Raw genomic sequence first — 22,991 nt, 5'->3', positions numbered from 1 at the left:
CACATACGTTTTAAAAAATTAATATATCTAAAATATAATGACGAATTAAAGTCCAATGTGGAATTAAAATGTTTTTAATTTTTTTTTTAAATATAAAACAGTAAAGTTTTACTTTTAAAATTACAATCTGTTTGGTTCAAAGGTTTCAATGCAATAGCACGCGTATGCGCTTTTTTTATTTAATTTTTTTAAACACCCAATAAAATAATTGGGTGTACGTATTAAATGGGGTATACGATAATGATAAAATAGACAAGATTGTTAGATCAATTTCTGCTTCGGAATGTTCTCCTTCATAAAGTTCCTTAAATCACTTGCTGTTCCTCTAAATTCTAGTTAAACTGATTGTTTTAAAATTGCTTTTCTAAACGTTGGTCTTTAATACTTGCTGTGAGCGTGTAACATTAATCGACCATCTACCTTCGTTCACACATTAGAGTTTGTATACTTCCATTAGGTTTGTATACACAGATTAGAGTTTGTATACTTCCATTAGGTTGCGTATAGTAAATACTTCATTTATAAATAAATTCAGATATTTTTACACTGTAATTGAGTAAGTAAAAACTCATGGGATTATTTATTAACCTAATAAAAGAGTTTAATTTTCAACCGTATCAATATTATTATAAAAGTAATTGTTATAACAACACAATTCAAATCCGCGTAATATTTTTGGCACAGCTTTGCTGATGATACAACACTTTGTTGATGATACAACACTTTGTTGATGATACAACACTTTGCTGATGGTACAACACTTTGCTGATGATACAACACTAGCGTAATATTTTTGGCACAGCTCAGGCAAAGTGCCAAATAAACTACTATTAATTAATTTTAATTGATAGTTATGCACGACACCTTAATCAAATGTTCTTAATTTTATAACTCATTAAGGTGTTGGCGTTGATCATTAGTAAGACGGTATAAAAATTTTTTTATTTGCAGGTTTATTTATACTTGAATCTACATATTCTATATATAGGTTTATTTATACTTGAATCTACATAATCTACAGTTTCTCCTTCAGCAGGATCATCAGGAACCTGGCAGTAGAAGCTCAAGTTAGATATTTGTTTTTTTTTGTACTAATTTCTCTCTCTCTCTCTCTCTCTCTCTCTCTCTCTCTCTCTCTCTCTCTCTCTCTCTCTCTCTCTCTATATATATATATATATATATATATATATATATATATATATATATTTATATATATTTATGTTTGTATGTGTATATATATATAGTCTAAAAGGTTGGACAAAGCAAGGAATTGCATCTCCACAAACTTTAAATAACTTCAACAAATATTGCCTTGGTTTTTAGTTTATAAATTAAAAAGTATAAAATTTTTGTAACTTATTTAACGAAATGCACCACGAGAAGGTAAACCATAGGACTTGGCATTTCATATTTCTAGATTAAATACAAAACAATAAACAAATAAAACAAAAAAGGAAAAAATGTTGTTACTAAAAAACTGTTTTTTTTTTCTTTCTCTTTTTCTTTAAAACTATTTTTTTTTATTTTATAAGATTAGATTTTTATTTATCTTAAAGCTTGGATCAAAATATAGCTCAAAAAATAAAATATGACATTGCATACAGAGGTTTTGTAAATACTTTCACAATCTGTATCTAATCTATACAATCTAAATAATACTATTTAAATATAACTATATAATCTGTAACAATCATACTATATAATACTATCTAAATATAACTATATAAACTGTAACAATCAATTTAATATATATATATATACAAAAATTATAAAGTTAATACTTAAATCATTATCTTCCATAACAAGTGCGACAAAACCAATACCTTGCTTTTAAAAAGGAATTCTCTTTTTGTCCTACACATTTTTTATGTGACCACAACAAGCATGAATCACATGCTATTGCATTGCCAGTTTTATTTTCTTCGCTTGTGCTCTTCAGGCAAACAGCGCATGGCCAGATATGTTGATTTTTTTTAGCCTTGATTACTTTATCAAGTGCTTTCCATGCATCTGAGCTAAAGTATATTTGCAATGAAGAAAGCAACTCTAATGCACTTTCATCAAGTATAGATGATGGAATACAATTCGGTCTTTTTTCTACAGCACTCTTATTGATAAGGGTACCAGAAAGAGCTTTCTGTACGTCGTCAGCTTTTAAAAACCAACTAAGCATCACTATAACAAAACCATTTAATCTTAATGCTGTAAAACCATCTATTAATAAAAAAATTCATTAAAACATTTATTAATTTTAATTAAGTGGTCACCAATAAAGTATGTCATGCTGTATTTGACTTTTTAATATAGATAGGAGACCATTTCCATTTTTGCACAGTGATTATCATTAAGCTAAGTTTAAAATTGTGCAAGAAAAGTAATCTTCTTAGTACTAGAAAAAAATCTTTTACTACAATTTACTAGTTAAACTCTTTAAAGATGACCCTTAATATAAATTAGAAAGAAAAACTTTTAAAAATAACTTGTTATTTATTAGCTTTAAATGTAAAACAATATTTTTAACATACAAGCATGTCTTTTAACAGGTTCAAGTTTTATAAAAGGAAGATTGTTGTATGAGTAGCACCTATTGCATGTCCACATTGGACAACACTTTGAGGCAAGCAAATCTTTTTTAACTGAGTATCTAAAATAAATGTACAAAATGCTATAATTCCATCCTGTTCTTACATAATTAATAAACTCTATTTACTATAATTATCAATCTCAATTGCATATAATTTTTTTGAAATTTATATATACCTAGAACACCTGCTTTGTCCTGCACAACAAAACATTCTTCTTGGTTTTGTTAAGGATTGTTTTTTTTCTTGGAGCAACACAAATCTCCACACAAGACTCCTTAGTTTCCGAAAAAGTATTAAAAACTCTTTGATGCTGACGATAATACTTCATTGTCCACCTTTCCAGACATAACTTGGCTTCAAACAAATTCAAACCTAGCAACTGGCGAACTGCAAAGATATGGTGACATGGCAGACCCATTGATTTTCTAAATGTACAACCACACATATCAGAAGTGACTATAAGCATACCTTCACTGCTTTTAACTATATGGTTTTCATTGTCACAAAAAAGATGTACTTCAGAACGCAAGGAAAATTGTTTCAATACTTGCTCAAATGCATATGTTGTCAGAAAATTTTTATAACCTGTTTCAGCAGAATTAGGTTCAAAAAAGTCAATACAAATTTTCTGCATTTTGAAAATAGTTTTGTGATCTCTCTCATTTCGCATTGAGGCTAATAAAACATATAAAATCTCAAGGAAGTTTTCTAACGTACTATTAAGGTCAATAACTTCTTTCAGTTTTCCATTAAAATTTTCCAGACGGTTGTTAGTGGTGTTCATAAAATTAGCACATGCATAATTTAAGCCAAAGACCCATTCATTACGAATGTTGTGCCAATTATTATTAAAATAGTCGAGAACTGTAGTTGGCGATGAAGAAACAAATATCTCATAAAATTCATTATATTGGGCCTCTGATCTTGCATATGCTAATTTTTGAATGAGTTCTAGACAAGACGTTTGTTGCCCACTTGTGATGCCAAGTTTTACAGAAGAAATTTCACAATTAAAAGTTCTGAAAATAAAAATCCTTTAACTAACTATTTTCACAAGTAACATTTAACTAGCTGTTACTAGATTATTTTACCTAAGAGTGTGAAATAGGCAAAGTTAAAGAGACGCATCAGGAAAAGAAGCACGTACAACATCTCTCTCGATCAAGTCTTTGTCTGTCATTATGGCATTAGTTTTAGGACAGGAACAGTTGTTTCTTTTAAATGTTTCTACAAACCAACTAAAAATATTATAAAGATAGTTATTTTGACAAAAAAAAATACCATTAAATAAAAAATACTATCTTTACATACATGTTATGACACAAATAGTCAAACCTCAATGATGTCGCATCTTCATTTGTAATTAAACCAACGGCAGCTACTTCACTTTCACCTATTTTAGTAAAATTAACATTAATTAAAAAACAATTTAGCAACAATGCAAATGCAAAATATAGAAAGTTAGTTGGCATATTGTCACCATGATCACCCAGTTACTGTAAACCTGAAATCCAGTCCAAACCGTTCCATGTCCTGCTGTCTTGTTGGATTCGCTTTCTAAGCAAAGACAAGAAGAAGTGCATTTCCTGTCATCATTACAATGACTTTTGTATTTCTCAATATGTTACTAAGATAGCTAACTTGTGACTTTTTCTCTAGACAACCTAATCACTTACCTTAACTCCTTGATATGTGTCTTAAACCTGACCCTAGCTTGCGTACAGTCTCTTCTTTTTCTCCTTTAGGTGGTTCCGCGAATGCAGTGTTTTCCATAAATCTTTCGTCTTGTACTTCTTCTTCGGATTCACCCTATCATTGCAATACTTACTACTAACCTAAAGCTGACTAGAATTCATTTTGCAATTTTTTTTATGATGCCCTTGGGGCTGATGACTTTTCTCTTTCTGCTGAAACATGCTCCTCCTATATAACCTCCTGGATTATGGTAACTATGAAAGCTTTGATTCTTTCAGGTTTTAAGTCAAGCCCCATTTTACTCAATGGTTCTCGCCTGTTTGTGCAGCAGCTATATCTAATTGTAATCATTCTTTTCATCTTTTCTAAAAGAACAACTCTCATGAGAACAAACTCATATTTAATATTGCAAGAAATCAATGTAAAAAGTGATTTTTAATGCTAAGTATCATTATTCCTAGTTTACAAAATAGTGTACCTTACCTTAGAAGTTAGGCTCTATAGACTTTAGTATAATCCTTAACAGTGTCATTAACAAACTTAAGTATAACATTTCATTTTTAATTCATGGGTCTGTTCTTTTACTTCTCCTAAGGATAAGGCAGAACTATTAACAAATAACTTTTTCTCTAGATTGACACTTGATTCTAATTGCAACACCCTTCTTGCTATTCAAATTAAACAAGTTAACCCATAGTTAGACATCCATTTTTCAACTAAACTCTTTTACTGCTTGTAGTCCAGATAACATTCCTTTTGAAATATTCAACATGAATTTGCATGTGTGCAATTCTTCTTCTTTCTACATCTTTACCTTTGGTTCTTCATTAAGATGTGTTACGTTAGTAGTTACTTAATGTTTCAATTAAATCATCAAATTTTTTTCAATACTTTATTGTGCTACAACGTTTCGTTCGATCATCTTGTAATCTGTCAATTACAAGATGATCGTGCATTTAAAGCTAAATTGTAAATGTGAAATGATTTATAAATGTATTTCTTGTCAAATGTCATGTCCCTTTTCTATGAAGTACATTTTCTGATTCAAAAGTACTTAATACAAAGTTTATATGCAGTTGTACCAGTTTACTGGTAAAGTACTTAAAGTATGCATAGTTTAAATCTTAGGCTGGAGCAGAGGATTTCTAAGCTTGTTTTTACTGCTGCTTTGTTACTATTGTTACTACATCTTTATACTAAGTTGTTAATTAAAAAGAGTTAAACATTTAAGTTTTTGCAAAAAGAAAATTTTTTACAGCTGTTTTACAGAAATAGATTACACATTCCATTTAAATCTAAGAACTCTGAAGAAGTTGCTTTTAAACAAATTTTGAGAATGCTGATTAGAAGTACATATATATTTTTCATTACTTAACTCTAATAAAACATAATCCATTAAACACTTTGTGAAAACTTTCAAAAAAGTTTGGCAGGTTAATTTAACTTATATATAAATAGGATGACAATTCAATATTCTTAATTTGAAAATTTAACAAAACAAGTGGTAATTAATTTTTTTAGAGCAGGCATATTTTTTTTTTCAGGAGTATATAATCTAAAATAAATTAATAGCATAATAAACGTAAAATTTATCAGTTTGTTGCTTTATTAAATATTATTTACTATCAGTTTACTTTACCAAACTAGTTCAGGTTACCTAACGCACAAGTTTTTTTTTTCATTGAACTAGTTCAGATAACGTAACTTGCTTGTTAAGGCTCCGGCTAATTGCCTTAACAAACAAGTTACGTTACCTGAAAAAAAGGCAATTTGCAGGAAGGTTTGTATAATTTCTTTTTTAAGAGTGTAAGAAAAAATTCCATATTTTCAAAAACTCTTGAGAGCAATCTGACTTGTCCAACTACCTTTCCTCTAGTCTTCTTCCTATCATAAGCAAGGTTTTTGAATCTTTCATTAACAAACACTTAATCTATCATCATGAATCAAATAACTTACTTTTTGATCATCAATATGGACAAGATAGGGTTTTTCGTGCATTAGATAGAGGTGGAGAGGTTAAGGCTATCGCTCTTGACATATTTAAAGCTTTTAATAAAGCTTGGCGTGCTGGTGTTCTCCATAAGATTTCTTCTTACAGTTTTTTCCAATCGTAGTATAAAATTTGTCCTCAATGGACAGCATTCCTCTTTATATCCTGTAACTTCAGGGGTTCCTCAAGGTTCTATCCTCAGCATTATATTCTTTTTAATTTATATTAACAATCTTCCAGATATTCTCACATCTTAGGTGGCATTGTTTGCTGATGATACTACCATTTATTCTTATCGTGATAAGAAGCCAACACTCTCTGAATGCTTGGAGGGGGCATATGAGCTTGAAGGATATCACTTCTGCTACAGCATGGGCATACAGTGGCTGGTGAACTTTAATTCAGATAAAACTCAACTTTTTTCAGCCAATCATTATCATAATAATTTAGATCTTCCTATATTTATGAATGGTAATGTACTTGATGAGTCATCTACTCTTCATCTTCTTGGATTAACTCATACTTCCGATCTTTCTTGGAAACCGTATATCAAATCCATTGCAAAATTAGCCTCTTTATTGTGCTTATGGAATACTGTTGCCATATCTGGGGTAAATCTTTTAATAATGCTTTTTCTTTTTTAAACAAGGTGCAAAAACGCATTGTAAACATAGTTGGCCCTGCTCTTGCAGCCAACCTCCAACCATTATCACATCGTCATATTGTTGCTTTTCTTTCTCTTTTCTACAAATACTATCATGGTTCCTGCTCAAAGAAGCTATTAGCTCTAGCTCCAGCAACCAAAACTCATTCTCATCTGACTCGTCATTAAGTAAAGTCATAAGTTTTTACTGTATTTGTCACTGCATGGTCTTTTATTTGTCTAGTTTTTTCCCCCTATAATTCAATTTTTTGGAACGCTCTCCCATTTTTATGTTTTTCTGACTCTTAACCTTAACTCTTAAAGACTTAGAACCTACAACCTTTAAAGTCTTCATTCATAAAAAATAAATATTTGTATATGAATATATAAACTTGTTCATTTCCTTTATACATTTTGTGATTGGTTGATACATTCCTAAATTGACTGTTATCAATATTATTTACAACAGTTGATCTAGGGATGTGTCAACCATATCATTAATGTATAAAGAAACACACTAACCACAACTATCTTCACAAAGTACAATATAAACAGGCAGACGAATTTGTAACAGTTTATATGTTGCATCAAAACAAAGGAACTCTGGATATGAATTGTACGCACTGTGCATAATATCGTCTTGAAAAAAATCCCTTTCAAATTGTTGTCAGAATCTAATAAAACTTCAACATTAGCATCTGAAAATAAAAAAAGTGATTGTTTTAATAATAATTAAAAATAATAATTTATGTAAATAAATAAAGTTTAGAAACATTTTCTGAATGGCTGAATAAAAACATTAGAAGCAGCTATTACTATAACAAAGTTGTGTTATCAAATTTTGCTATTACATACCATTTTTTAATTTAACTTTTCATTACGAAAGTTTTATTTGATTTCTGGCAATCAGCTTCAGGGTAAAGCTGATTTGAAGTGTCAGGTTGAAGTTGAAGCTTAATCAGCCTAAATTATTTTCTGATTCTAACATCTCTATCTATATTAATTAATTCAAACAAAGTCGAAAAATATATGAATATTTGTTGCCCTTTAATTGGTAATGAAAGCTAAAACAACAGATACCTATGTAGATACTGTACAGTAAAATCTAAACATCTGTTAAATTTTATCATAGAAAATAAAAAATCAAGCAGGCTTTTTTAGCTGGCATCCCAAGACATTCAAAATGAAAATTTTTTTACCTGGCATCCTATTCAAATTAAATTATTTTGCGCGGACAAGACTAAAATATTGGCGGTCGCACACAAAGTTTGTCCACATTTAAAGCAATTTTTATAGACACACTGACCATGGCAGTTCGCATCTTTTAACTTTTAAAGCGTTTCAATAATTTGTGATAACAAGGTAAACTTATCTACTTAGAAAAAAACCAATTTTTTAAAAAAAAGAAACAAAGTTGTAACGAAATAAAATATTATATTTTATTCATTTATTTATTCATTTATAATTTATTCATTAATAACTTAAAAATAGTAAATTGCAAAAAAATATTCATTTTGTAAAACTTTTTTAAAACTTTGTATTCTTTTTTTTAGGTAGGTAATTTTAGCTACCGAATTTCATACAATTTGAGGAAAAAGGCAGTATATTTTAACTAAAATTAACTAAAAAAATTCATGATTTTTTTATAAATGTATTTACCACATTTGATCCCAGTCTGAAATTACTTCCTTTATATTGCCCGATTTCCAGCGTTAATACGAAATACTGGAGATAATGAACATAACAATTGCTCTGTTTGAAAAATGTAGTTAAAAACTTAAAAAAAAGTTTTAAATAGCTCCAAAAAATTTAGTTAAAAAAAATTTTGTCCAAAAAAATTACTTTAAATGTGGACAAACAAGGCGTGCGACCGTACACGCTTTCGGGTAAGACTTGATCGGTGCACTCCTAGAATATATATTTACATATACTAAATATAATACATATATTTATAGTTATTATATAATTTTATTTGCATCACTGTAAACAATTTATCTAGATTAATTAATTTTAGATCTAAAAATAAATTTTTAAAATTTAATCATCTAAAATTAGAAGTTATTCATTTAGTCTCACTTGCATAAAATCATTTGAGGGGCAGTTTAGGAGTAATTCCTAAACTTTAGGAGTAACTCCTAAACTTTAGGAGTTACTCCTAAACTTTAGGAGTAACTCCTAAACTCACTCTCTCTCAAGCTGATTATAATAATCCTTATCAACTTCAAGTTCAGCATCAAGTTGAAGCTGAAACTGTTCACCCTAAAGCTGAGACTGATATGGCAACAACAATCCCTATTTTCAATTTAATAAGTCAATTTATTAGCTTTCTAAACAAAACCAGAAAGATTCAGAAAATATAGTTTAAATTTGACCTAATAAAACAATATAAAGTCAATAAATCACAAATTATTGAGCAATAAAAACAGAAACAAATGGAGAAACATTTAAAAACATGCCAAATTTAAGAGAAAAAAAAATAAAATAAAAAACAAGAAGCATTATCAGTTCATAAGACTACTTACTATATTTGTCTTTTAAAGTTGTAACAAAGATTGTGATATCATTCCTGTTTTCAACTTTGTTAGATGAAGCAGCAATGTTTGAAAGATCTCTTAGAGTGATAATTTTACCTGTGGATTTAATCAACTCTTTTTGTAGCAGTTTTTTGTTCGGTTTTAAATGCATTAACTCCTTAGCTTTCTCGATAGCATAATCTGGAAGTTTTCTTTGATTTGGCAAGTGCTTATAGAGAATCTGAATTTAAAACAAAGATTAATAAAGAAGAAAATTCAGTCCACTTCAAAACAATCTGTACTAATGTATGTATGTATGTATGTATGTATGTATGTATGTATGTATGTATGTATGTATGTGTGTATGTATGTATGTATGTCACATACATACATACATACATACATACACACATACATACATACATACATACATACATACATACATACATACATACATACATACATACATACATACATACATACATACATACATACATATATATATACACATAATGTATATATATATATATATATATATATATATATATATATATATATATATATATATATATATATATATATATATATATAAACTATGTTAGTGTATTCTACAAATAGAGTGCTTAATGTCCTTAAAGAACAGAGCAATAATAAATTAGTAAAAAAACTTATCTAATTTTTACTAGTCTTCAACAACTTGTTTCACCATCAGCAGGCTCATCAGAAAGCTATGTATATATATATATATATATATATATATATATATATATATATATATATATATATATATATATATATATATATATATATATATTATTCAACAACATTTTAATACTGATTAAACATGATGGTAAACCAGTGGTACTTGGTAAAAGCGTATACATTCCTGTTTATTTGGATTTAAAATTGCGATTTTCATCTTGAAGTTTTCTGGGTTTTTTTGTAGCCATGGCAAAGTTTAATGTAGTAGATTAACTTCTACAACACAGATCCTCCACACCAATTAATTCTTACCATCTCAAATCTAATGGTAACAGAATCTAATAGTAACAGCATCTTATACAGTATGGCTGTTGCAAACACTTTCAACAATTTTTATAAAACAATACAATGCCCATCTAAATGTAAAATGATTTCTTCTTATAGTATCTTGTCTGGCTATTTAAAAAATTCTAATTCTTTTTTCTTAATCTAGTGACTGAATATGGTGTCTAATTTAATAAAAAAAATTATAGAAAACAATAAAAATTTAGATCCCACACACCTTCTTAAACTTAATTATCATGTTACTTCTAAACCTCTTTGTACCATATAATAGTTCTACTAATAAAGGCTTATTTCTAGATATCTTTAAGATATACAAAGTCATTCTTATACATAAAAAAGATTCTATAATGGACCACACAAATTATCAATCAATTTCTCTTCTATCTAACATTATTCTATAGCTTTTTTTGAAAAAAATCAAAGTCTCCACAAATATAAGTATGGATTTTATAGCAGACACTTAACAACTTATGTACTTGTTAAAATAACTGAAACTATTAAAAAAGCTCTTGACAATAAACTTTTTACATGTGGATTGTTACTTGACTTGGAGAAAGCCTTTGATTCTGTTGATCACTCTAATCTCCTAAGTAAATTAGAACACTATGGTGTTCGAGGTATTGCTTTCCAATTGTTTTCATCATACTTTCTTAAAATTTTGCAATATGTCTTCATTAATAATGCCAAATCTTTGCCAATAAAATGCTCCATAGGTATACCCTAAAGTTCTGAATTAGGACCATTGCTATTCCTCATTTTTATAAATGATCTTAATATCTAAAATTTTAAAGGCTTATTATTTTGCTGACAACATAAAATTACTCATAACAAACCAACCATTAAAAAAAATTAGCAAATATATTAGTCATTTATCCAATCTAGTTACAAACTTAGTTTGTTAAAGTGCAGCACTTTAACAAACTAAGTTTTAATACCAACAAAACTGAACTCATCATTTACAAATCACGTCAATCTAAAAAATATAAAAACCTAAACTTAAAACTAAAATATATAAAAACCTAGTTTCATTAAAATATCTTAGAATCAAAACTGACTCAAATCTATCCTACTCCTCTAGTCTTAAAAACTTAACGGTGAAATTGTGTAGCGGTGAAATGGAATGCTAGCCAAAATGTGTCACTATGTCAATTATGAAACTTTACTCAATATAAACCATTCAATTTTTGGATCACATCTCAGATATGCTTGTCAGGTTTAGGGACAAACTAAGTCTCGTGCATTTTTTAGATTATTTAACCTACAAAACAAAGCTTTAAAAATAATATACTTTCAACAATACAATTTTAATTCTGACATCAATTACTTTCTTAAAAAAAAAAAAATACTCAAAATGTGTGATCTTGAATCAAAAAAGTAATTAAACCTCCCTATAATATCTTCAATCTTTTATTAACTTTATATATATATATATATATATATATATATATATATATATATATATATATATATATATATATATATATATATATATATATATACATATATGTGCATTTGTATATGTATGTATGTATATGTATGTGTGTGTGTTTGTGTGTAACTTATATTAAAAACTAATAAGAAATTATTTAAATACAAAACAAAAATTTTTTACTTCAGATACTTCATGATTATGTGTATTATTCATTGTATGTAACACTAAAAATTGACCATCTTCAGAAGCTTTAAAATTCAGGTAGAATGGACAGTCTTTTTTAAAAGTTCTATAATTATTAGCACAATCAAAATTCAACATAAGACTTTTTTATTCGGTTAGTTATTGGATTATAAGTTATAATCCAATAACAATTATAATATAATATAAATCAAAGTAAATTTCTATACTTTGCTAAAACAATAAACACAATAACTTACGAAGTTTTACGCTTTCCTTAGCCACAATATTTAAATTTTTGACCACCATGAATGCAACAATACTTTATAAAATAATGTTTAATATCAGCTGCCATTAAAGCAGCTTTTTTAGGAATGGATTTCCTAGCAGCCTCAATAGTTCTAGCATCTCTTACCCACAACTTTATAAAAGAAGTATCTTCGTACTTCTTAATAGCTTCTTTTAAAACTGCAAATGATGCAAAAGAATCAGAGCATGAAAAAGCCATACTTTCGCTAGAAACGCAATAAAGTAAGTTATGAAAACAGCTATATGAAAAATACTTTAAAAAATGTTGTAAAAAAAGATAAAAAATATAAACAAGATTAAATTTTTAACACGTGACATTCTTAGCCAATAAAACGGACTTTCGGTAGGCAAATTTTTATTTTTTTGGCTACCGACTTTCCGTAGGCTATCCACGGCGTTTAAGTATAGATTAATGCATACTATAATTTATTTGATTTAATAAAGTGTTTAAAAACAAACGTCTTAAAACATACCCTTATGTAAATGTTTAATAAACCATACATATTTTCAAAGAAATTCTTTAAAGATAATGTAGTCGGTAAGTTGTTTATTTTGAAATGATGAATTGTTTTTTTTACAGTAATTTAAAAATTATATATATATATATATATATATATATATATATATATATATATATATATATATATATATATGTGTGTGTATATATATATATATATATATATATATATATATATATATATATATATATATATATATATATATATATATATATTAGTTGGAAATCCTACTAGTATATAATTGCTCTGTTCTTTTAAGAACATTGAGCACTCTATTGTGTAGAATACATTTTAAAGTTGTTTAATATATATATATATATATATATATATATATATATATATATATATATATATATATATATATATATATATATAATGTAGATAAAGAATATAAGACTTCCTAAATAAAATTATAAATAAATAAAATAAAGACTTCTTGCTCCACCCCAACCTATCAGTCAATATTGATTGAGAGGTTGGACATATTGCCTTCTATCATATCAATATTAACTGATAGGAATAGTCATATTGCCTTCTATCATGGAGTCGACACATAAGTATTGTAAATCATTTATTTATTTTGCAGAAAAAAGAAGTCAGGGTTATTGAATTTCTACCAATAAACTTAGCGCATTACAAATTTTAAAAGTGCATGATATTTGCACTTTTCAAATTTGTTTATTTATTCACAGCTGCCTAAATAAAAAGCTACCTCCTATATTTAATAAATGGTTTACCTTACGCAGTGCAATTAGCTGTCAACTTACAAGAAATTCTTGTAGAGGTGCACTGAGTGTGCCAACATAAAATACAATATCCTACGGTAAATATTCTTTTAAATACTCTGCATTAATGGACTTAAATCCACTTCAAAATAAATTAAAATCAATCCCTTTTAACAACATTAGAAAATATGTCCTCATAACCAAATAAAAATACTACTTGTTACATTAAGATAAATAGAAATAATAGTTGTATCACTGGTGATAAAAGATATCTCACTATAGAAGATATATAAGATATAAATATGAATGTTGACTAGTAGCAACCTTCTGTGTGTGTATTTTTTGTTTTATTTGCATTGTTTTTGTTTTGTTTTGTTCATGGCTGCTCTCTTCGATTTAGCCTAGCTATATTAGAGCGAATCATCCAGAATGTAGACTGTACATATATTTTGCAACTTATAACATTCTTATGTAAAACACCTATATTTTTGGTAAATGTATTGCTTTTTGTTGTTGTTGTTTTTTTGTTATTGTTGGTACATTGGGGTGGACACTTCATGATGCAGTGTCACACTTTAGGTTTACACACTGAGTGCTTAAATTTACACATGCTGGGAGTACATCTATATATTGCAATATATAGATGTACTCCCAGCATGTTTAGATTTACACACTGCACCATACAATGCATTATACTTTTGAATCCTATAGATACTTAAGTATATAAGTTTGAATCGTATAGAGACTTAAGAATATTTGTATAACCCTTAGCGCTAAACAGTGCTCTTAAATTATAAGGTGTACAAACAAATATGTAACAAGTAACAAACCAACTTTGGCTGTTGATAGTGTAACACCTGCACCAAACAAATGATTTAATAAAGTATTTAAAAAAATGTAATTAGCAACTAGAAATATTTTTTTCTCCCATGAAACAGGCAACTTGTTATTTTTATTACCTCTTTAACATGTTTTGAAAAGATTTTGTCTATGATATGAGCTACGTACAAATTAATTATGTGCACATTCAGTAAATATCAAATCAGCAAAATACTTGAGACAGAATAGTAACAAAAAAAAAATAACTGTTTAAGTAAAAAAGTTAATGGGGACAAAAACATATCTCCATTTACTTTTTATTGAAAAGATGAGTAGTGTAGTTTTTTATTGAATGAATGTATTTTGTTTCTTAGATTTTTATAATATATTTTTTTTAAATTTACCAGTAATTAAGGATAAATTCACCAGTAACAAAATTATACATTTTCAGTTTGATTTACTTGTAAACCAGTTAACTGGTATTGCAATCCCTAGTAATGGGGATAAAACATAGAATAAAAAGATTCTGAAAATATTTGATTTTTCTCTATCTATATACATTTTCAGCCTTTTTAATAGAATATGCTGGGTGTTCTATTTAAAAAATTCATCCACCTATATGTTTTTTAAGTTACTTTGTTAATTTTTTTACATTAGTTTATGCTTCTCATAGTTTTGGCATTGGTGATCAAGCACATAGATGATCAAACACATGTTTTTCTTGTATTTATTAATCTGACTTGAATGTTTTTTTTAACTAATATTTGTTTGGTTAAGTTTATTTTTAGCTTGAAGTATTTTTCCTTTTTCTATTCAATTTGTTAAACCATCACTGACAAAAAAAAAAAAATAGGATCCCTAATACACTTTTTATTTGTCAGATCAGGTCACCCTGCTACTAATAACATGCAACCCTCGGAATTAGGAAAAATGAGGTCGGCAATAGTTTGCCGACCTCAATCTTCTTGAGGTCGGCATCAGGTCGGCAAAAATTATTTGATACAAAGGTCTAACCATAAAACATAGAAACAAGGTCAGCAATTTTTTGCCGATCTCAAATACTTTCAGGTCAGCAGTTAGGTCGGCATTACCGAATGCCGACCCTAATTCTGAGGGTTGAACATGTAAACCAGTACAACCTGCTTCATATTAACGTCAGGAAGGGCATGCAGTTGTAAAAAATTGTTTCAAATAATCCATAATGGCATTTAAATGTTGCTGTAGAGAACCATTGGAAAACACAAGTTTGGAAATGTCAAAGTAAAACTTAAGGAAAAAATTCACTTTACATGTTTGGGGAATTAGTTTGTAGGGAGGTGCCTAATGTTTTTTTATGTTAGCAAAGGTTTATTTGTTTTATTAATATGAATAAACAGAATTTCATAAATGTTAAGGTTTTATTTTTTATTATTTTAAATATAAGTTATTTTTTTGGACTTTGTGTTGTGTTTTTTTAGCATAAATACCTAAGCTGCTTTGTTTTTGTACAACATTTAAATTTCCATACCCTTACTCTGTATTAGTATTCTTAGGAATACTAGCACAAAATACTTTTATTTGATTATTTACAAAGTTTTTTGCAAAAAGTTATCAGGATTTATGTCAATCCTGATAACTTTTTGCAAATTATCAATTATTAAAAATTAATCAATTATAATGATGATCCTCATCATTATGCTAGCGTCCTTGTTTCTTCGCTTCTACAGATTGCATGTTTTTCATAATGCCACTTTTTTTCAATTTTTACTGCATAACTTTTCACAAACTTTCATAAATAAGCTGAAATTTTTACCAAATGTGCTCTATATTATTTCAACTTAAAATACAAGCCACAAAAGTTGTAAAATTAAACGGTTAATTAACATTTAATTTTTTTTTTTTCGAAAAAGCTTCCGTGCAAAAGTTTAGAAACAACTGAATTTGGTTAATATTTATTTCAAAAAAGCTGAAACTTTTACTAAAATTCACAAAATAGCAATTTTTTTAACAATAAACTAGTTTTAATAAAACACTTAGTATTTGGTGGCATATCCATTTGTCTTTAAATCAGCATCACAGCGATGAGGCATTGAATCTACTTATTTAATGAGTATATCCTGAGGAATATTATATCAACATTTTTTAATAAATGCTAATAAATGGTCTTTGTTAGTTATTTTTTTACCAACTAATTGCAAGTTGATGTACTCCCAAAGATGCTTAATAGGATTGAGATCTGGGCTCTGTAAAGGCCATTTAAGATCTTTGATTTTTTGTGATTTAAATTATTCTTTAACAGATTTGGCTAAATGCTTTGGATCATTATCTTGTTGTAAGATCTATTTGCAAGTCATTTTATGCTTTGCATGTGGCAGCATAACTTTCTTTATGATGTCTAAATAAACTCTCTGGTCCATAAAACCTTCTAAGTCAATGAATGGGACCCACATTGTCACGATTAAACATACCCAAACCATAACATTTCCTCCTCCATGATTAACAGTGGGTAACTGATATTTTGGATTAATCTGTCTCCTACTGGGCCCCCAACATACTTAATTCCGTCACTACTTTATAGCATAAACTTTGATTCATCAAATAAAAAGACTTTTGACCAGTCATTAACAGACCAACTAATATGATCTTTTGCAAATTTTATTCTTGTTTTTAAATTTCTTGCAGGTATTTGCCATTTCTTAACTGGGCAACAGTCATAGAGATTATTTTGTCGTAATTGGCGTTTAGTTGTATTGACGCCAAAGTTTGTGCCATGAAACTGATGCGTTAAGTTAGACAGCAGACTTGTGAGGATTATTTTTGGAATACCTTACTGATAATCTATCAGACTTTTCAGTTGTAACTTAAGGTCTTCCAGAGCAAGGTTTGCTTTCAATAGTTTTGCGCAGACAAAATCTTTTCATAGTGTGACTTGTATCTGGTTTAGAAACATTGTAAAGTTCAGAAATCTGCCTGTAAGTCATTTTATTTCCTACGGCTTTTTTAATTAATTCCTTTATTTCCTTTGAAACTTCTTTAGCTTTTCTGATGCTTTTAAAATATTGCCAAGTAATTGAGTTATAAAGTTTTACCAATATTTTGGCAATTAATTATACTTCAATGCCTTTGAAATATCTTAAAGTAATTAAGTTATTAAATTTCACAAATATTTTGAACTTAAATTTTTGCAAGCATGGTATGATTGCCAACCTTTAAAATATAATAATTAGAACAGCCATGGCTTGATTTTATGCTTCTAATCATTACGAATTTTATATTTGAACAATTTCATTGCAAAGATCTAAAACATAATGAACATCTGCATCCCTGAAGCTTTCAAAACCTACCTCAATACACTGGAAGGATTATCAGCCTTGTCGAACTGAGCTTTTTGAGCATCCTTCATTTTTCTTCACTACTTGTTATCTGCTGGTCCTCCAATCTTATTCACCTTCCTTGATCATTTCAAACTCTTCATTTAGCAATTTTTCAAAATGAGCCATCCAACTCGTTTTTACCTAAACTTCATTTGTAAATATTTTTCTATCTAGCCCTTTAATACACCCTTTAACAAAATCTATATTTTTTGTAACTATTTGCTTCACAACTCTATATTCTTTGTTCATTTTATTCATCTAGCATCTTACCTCATACCTTCTGTTTGTTTGATTGAACTTTGTATACATCTTTTTTTGCCTTGCACTCAGACTTACAATGCAAGAACCTGTCTTCTGACATCCTAAGGTTCCCCAAAAATATGTTGCACTTACTACGCCCTATAACAATAATTCTATTTTAAATTTGTCTCCTAATGCTAGGTAATAATACTAAGGGTCACTTTAGTATCACCTTGAAAATTTTTAGTTTCAGAATCGCTACCCGAAAACGAACCTCAATTGTTTAGTTACAACAAAGGTGATTATAATTCAATATCAAACTTCATTGCATCAATCGATTGGAATATTTTATTTCAACACAAAAATGCGGATCAAATGTTCAATATATTACTTTCTTATTATGTTTTGTTTTTGTTATGTATTTTTTGTTCCATAGTATACATTTTCGTGATTACATAATTGAGATTCGTTAAGATTGAATATACATATAGATATAAAAAAAAAAATCACAAACATAAATAATAAACAAACTTCTGTAATACGAACTGTAAGAAGAACGCGAGAAACTTGCAGAAGACCAAAAGGTCTTATCATCAAGAACCGCTTTACATTGTCATATATACATATATATATACGTATAGAAAAATTAAAATATTTACAAAATTTTTACGTTAAATTGTTACATTATAATTGTATTAAAGTGTAAGATAACAATTATACAAACATGTATCGTTACTTTTTCTTAATATTACCACGTTTATTGCTAACGCAATGTTTGAAATATATATTAAAGTATTTTAAAAAATAAGAGTTTATATAAGAAGCTAGGAGTGAAAAAATTTAGAAAAAATCAGTAAGTAAATTTTTATACTTTAAAATACTCTTTTTTATAGTTTTTTTAAAGCTATTTAAGTTTTCAAGGTTAATACTATTTTGATTAAGTAATAAAAACTTATTCCAGATATGAGGTGCACGATAAGTAATTTTAAATTGCACAAGCTTAGTTTTGCATGAAGGCTCAAAAAGGGTACTATTTGTGCGCAACAGGTATTTATACTCGGGCTTTTGTTTATAAAGACTATAGAAAATTGAAGGAGTTTTTTGCATTTTACTATTATACATAAGACTTAGAACATTATATATATTTAGTTCAAACAATGTTAGTAAAGACATCTGTTCAAAAAGAGGCTTTGTGTGTTCGTTTTTATTTTTAAAATTAATTACTCGTATAGCATGCTTCTGTTTACGATAGAGAGGTTCTAGTTTGCTTTTATAGGTACTACCCCATGCTGTATTACCGTAATTTAAATAACTTTGAACAAAGCTATAGTAGATTTGTTTGAGTAGCGGCTTTTTCAATAAATGGCGTGATCGGTATATTATTCCGATACTTTTAGATATTTTACTTCTTAAATAGGCGATATGTTTATTCCAATTTAGATTTTCGTCAATAAAAACACCTAAAAATTTAGTAACTATTATCCCTACTTATTTCTCTATTTTCAATAAACAATTTTGGACGAGAAGATTCAACTTCTTTTTTTTTTAAAAAAGGATGAAATAAAGAAAACTTCGTTTTACTTAAGTTAATAGAAAGTTTATTTGCCCTAAACCATCCAGAAATTTTTTCTAATTCTTGATTCATTTCTACGCACAGTTCGTTTATAATTTTTCTGGAGATAAAAAAGTTGCTATCATCAGCAAACATTATAGTTGAAATTCTTTTTGATGCCCGATAGAGATCGTTAACGTAGATTAAAAAAAGCAAAGGCCCAAGTATTGAACCCTGAGGAACACCACACTTTAATATGGAAGGATTAGAGAGTTTATTATCTCCATAGTATTTAGATTGCACACGTTTATCTAAGTAGTCTTTCTATCCATTTCTAAGTAGTCTTTCTATCCATTTGTTCGTTCTACCCCTTATGCCATACATGTTAAGCTTTGATAATAATATTTTGTGGTCGACTGTATCAAAAGCCTTAGAGAGATCTATGAATACACCTAATGTAACTTCTCCGTTTGTAAAAGAGTTTTTTATTTCATCAACTAGGTGAAGGATTGCGTGTTCAGCTGATGTATTTTTTTGAAAGCCGAATTGCTTGGAGTAAATAAAATTATTTTCTTTAAAAAAAGTATATACTTTATTGTGCATAATTCTCTCAAGTTTCTTAGAGAATGTAGAAAGTATTAATATTGGTCTGTAATTGCCTATTTCACTTGTATCTCCTGATTTAAAAATAGGTTTTACTTTCGCAGTTTTCAGTTTTTCAGGAAAGATACCTTCCTCTAAGGAGTGTTTAAATATTTTAAATAAAGGAACTTTAAGCTCGTTTTGGCAATTAATTATAATGTTGCTATTGATGTTGTCTATTCCGGTTGCTTTGTTTCTTTTTAGGCTTTTAAAAGCATTGTTAAATTCTAACATGGTTAGTTTTTCGTTATTCAATTCATTTTTATTACGATCTAAATATTTATCAAAAGGTTTATTTGCACTAGGAACTTGGGAAGCAAGTTTAGATCCTATATTAACAAAGAAGTTGTTAAACTCATTTGAAATGACGTTTTCATCATGAATTGTTTTGTGGTTGATTTTTATAGTTTTAGGAAAGCACGGTTTGTTAATTTTTGGTTTACCAATAATTTCATTTAATAATTGCCATGTTTTCCTAGAATCTGTTTGACACTTATCAAGTAGTTTATTATAATAATTAGCTTTAGCGGTTTTTTTAATTTTCTCAAAGAGACTTGCATAACTCTTGTATTCCGATTTTGTTTTATCGCATTTTTTTTTAAGGTACTTTATATATAATCGTTGTTTCCGCTTAGATGATTTTTTAAGACCTTTACTCAACCAAGGTGAATTTATGTCTTTAAATTTAATTGTTTTTACTACTTTGGGGAAGTGTTTATCATAAAGAAATACAAAAATATCTATAAACGTATTATACATTAAATTGATATCATTTGAGGATTCTAAATTTGACCAATCAATATTGGCTAACTCACTTTTAAAGTTAACCTGGCTATCCAAAGAAAAATGTCGCCTTGTGATTGTTTTTTTTTCATTTATTTTAATTTTATTTGAGGTACTTATTGAAATAGATATCGGAAAGTGATCCAATATAGATGTTTTAATTACTCCTTTCTTTAAGGAGATTTCAAATAAAGAATTTGTTAGTATATTATATATTAGTGTTGCCGAATTTTTTGTAATTCGGGTTGGTTTATTTATAAGAGGAATTACACCAAATTGAAATAAATTATTATAAAAACTTTGTGTTTCTATATTATTTTCATAATTTAGAGCATTAAGAATAAAATCTCCTAGGATAAATAATTTTTTTTTTTTCTTGTAAGCTTTTCAAAATAATATTTTGAAGATGATTTGAGAATATTTCTGTTGATGTTTGTGGCGGTTTATAACAGCATGATATTAAGGTATTTTTAGAGTCATTGTTATTGGTTTCAATAGAAACAAATTCCCTGTCGTAATCAGATGTGCATAGGTCGTTTCGTAATTTATACCGCAAACTATTTTTGATGTAAATTACAACACCCCCGCCTCTTTTTTTCGATTTCCTCTGCAAATGCACTCCTTCATAGTTATTTAATTGAAAAAGCGTGCTTTCGTTAAATTCGTCATCAGTTAACCATGTTTCGCTTAAACAAATTATATTAAAAATAAAATCGCTTTCCTCTAAGAATATTTTAAAGTTTTCAAAATTTGTTTTAGCACTTCTAATATTAAGATGAACAAGAGAAAGGCTCTCATAAGGTTTAACATCTTTTAAATATTTATTTCATCTGGAAACATGTAAGGTGTTTCCATATTCATTAATGAAAAGTTATCAATAAAGTTTTGGTCAAGGTCATGTTTATCAAAAGTGTTTTGATCATTTATTTTAAAAACCTTATCTGAAATGTTTTCAAAAAGACTTTCGTATTCAAACGTTTTCGGATTCATTTTAAAGGGTTTCGTTATTGATATATTATCAATAAAAATATTCAAAAAAATAAATAAGAATTAAATAAACCGTAAATAAAATAAGTAAAAAATTACTTTTTATTTGTCTTCCACTCGCGTACAATAAGCTTGTCGTATGATATGTAAGCAAATTTTCCCAACTTTCTTTCAATTTTCATTTTTTCACGCAATTCCTTTCTTATTTTATTCGTTTCCATGCAGTAATCTTCATTAATATATATATTTTTTCCTTTTAACTTTGAGGCATTTCTTAAAATTTTCTCCTTATCTTTAAAGTCCAATAATTTCAGAACAATTGTTCTGTTCTCTTTTACACCTTTTTTACCAGCTCTATGTGCTCTTTCAATTTTTACATTTTCTAAACCCAAGTACTCATTAAATATTTCTTTTACTTTTTGTTCGCTTTCCAGCCGGGTTTCATTATCATCTTCTTTAATTCCGTCAACTCTTAGATTGTTCCTCCTTGTTCTATCTTCAATTTCTCTTAGCTTACTGTTAATTTTTTTGAGGTCAGTGTTGTTATTTTGTATTTCATTATGGTTAGATTTATTTTTTATGAAAATATCTAACGAATTTTTTATTTTTTTTTCAATAAGTTCCTCATGAAAATTTAGACTAACCTTTATTTCTTCAACTTCTGCTGCCAGTGTTGATATTTTTTTAGCGTTCTCTAAAATATTTTTTTCTACTTTGTCTAATCTTTCGTTTAAGATTTTGGTGTTTGCACTAACGATGCTTATAAAGTTGCTTCTTGTTGCTTTAGCGCAGCTTTCATCTCCACTTTGTAGTTTGTAAACAAGTCTTTTATCATTTTTTTAATTTCAACAAGTGTAACTGCCATAATATCAATAATATTTATTACCACTATTAATTTAAAAGTTTTTTATTAATATATGTAAAACAATTTTTTGTCCTAAGTTATTATTACTTTTTTTTTTTTTTTTTTTTTTTTCT

At 27.9% G+C, this 22,991-nt stretch overlaps 1 protein-coding gene across 5 annotated transcripts; it reads right to left on the bottom strand.

The window, feature by feature from the left end:
- Positions 1-1,228: 1,228 nt before the first annotated feature.
- On the bottom strand, positions 1,229-12,800 carry LOC136076630 (uncharacterized). Of its 5 annotated transcripts, XM_065789926.1 has the most exons (9): positions 12,346-12,791; positions 12,086-12,194; positions 9,436-9,667; positions 3,921-3,978; positions 3,677-3,823; positions 2,761-3,604; positions 2,526-2,644; positions 1,824-2,175; positions 1,229-1,413 (listed from the first exon to the last, which is right to left on the bottom strand). In XM_065789926.1, the coding sequence occupies exons 6-9, from the start codon at positions 2,793-2,795 to the stop codon at positions 1,332-1,334; spliced, it is 588 nt and encodes a 195-aa protein (XP_065645998.1). In that variant the 5' UTR covers positions 2,796-3,604; positions 3,677-3,823; positions 3,921-3,978; positions 9,436-9,667; positions 12,086-12,194; positions 12,346-12,791; the 3' UTR covers positions 1,229-1,331. The 5 variants fall into 5 exon arrangements, 4 of the variants coding, with proteins under 4 accessions (XP_065645998.1, XP_065645999.1, XP_065646000.1 ...); XR_010636438.1 differs by lacking the exon at positions 1,229-1,413 and having other exon boundaries at positions 1,620-2,175; positions 12,346-12,800; XM_065789929.1 differs by lacking the exons at positions 1,229-1,413; positions 1,824-2,175; positions 2,526-2,644; positions 2,761-3,604 and having other exon boundaries at positions 3,611-3,823; positions 12,346-12,800.
- Between the last annotated feature and the right edge of the window lie 10,191 nt (positions 12,801-22,991).

The sequence above is a fragment of the Hydra vulgaris genome, chromosome 02 (genome assembly GCF_038396675.1).
Source record: "Hydra vulgaris chromosome 02, alternate assembly HydraT2T_AEP".
In the NCBI taxonomy this organism is placed as follows: domain Eukaryota; kingdom Metazoa; phylum Cnidaria; class Hydrozoa; order Anthoathecata; family Hydridae; genus Hydra; species Hydra vulgaris.
This window is presented reverse-complemented; position numbering and strand designations above follow the sequence as displayed.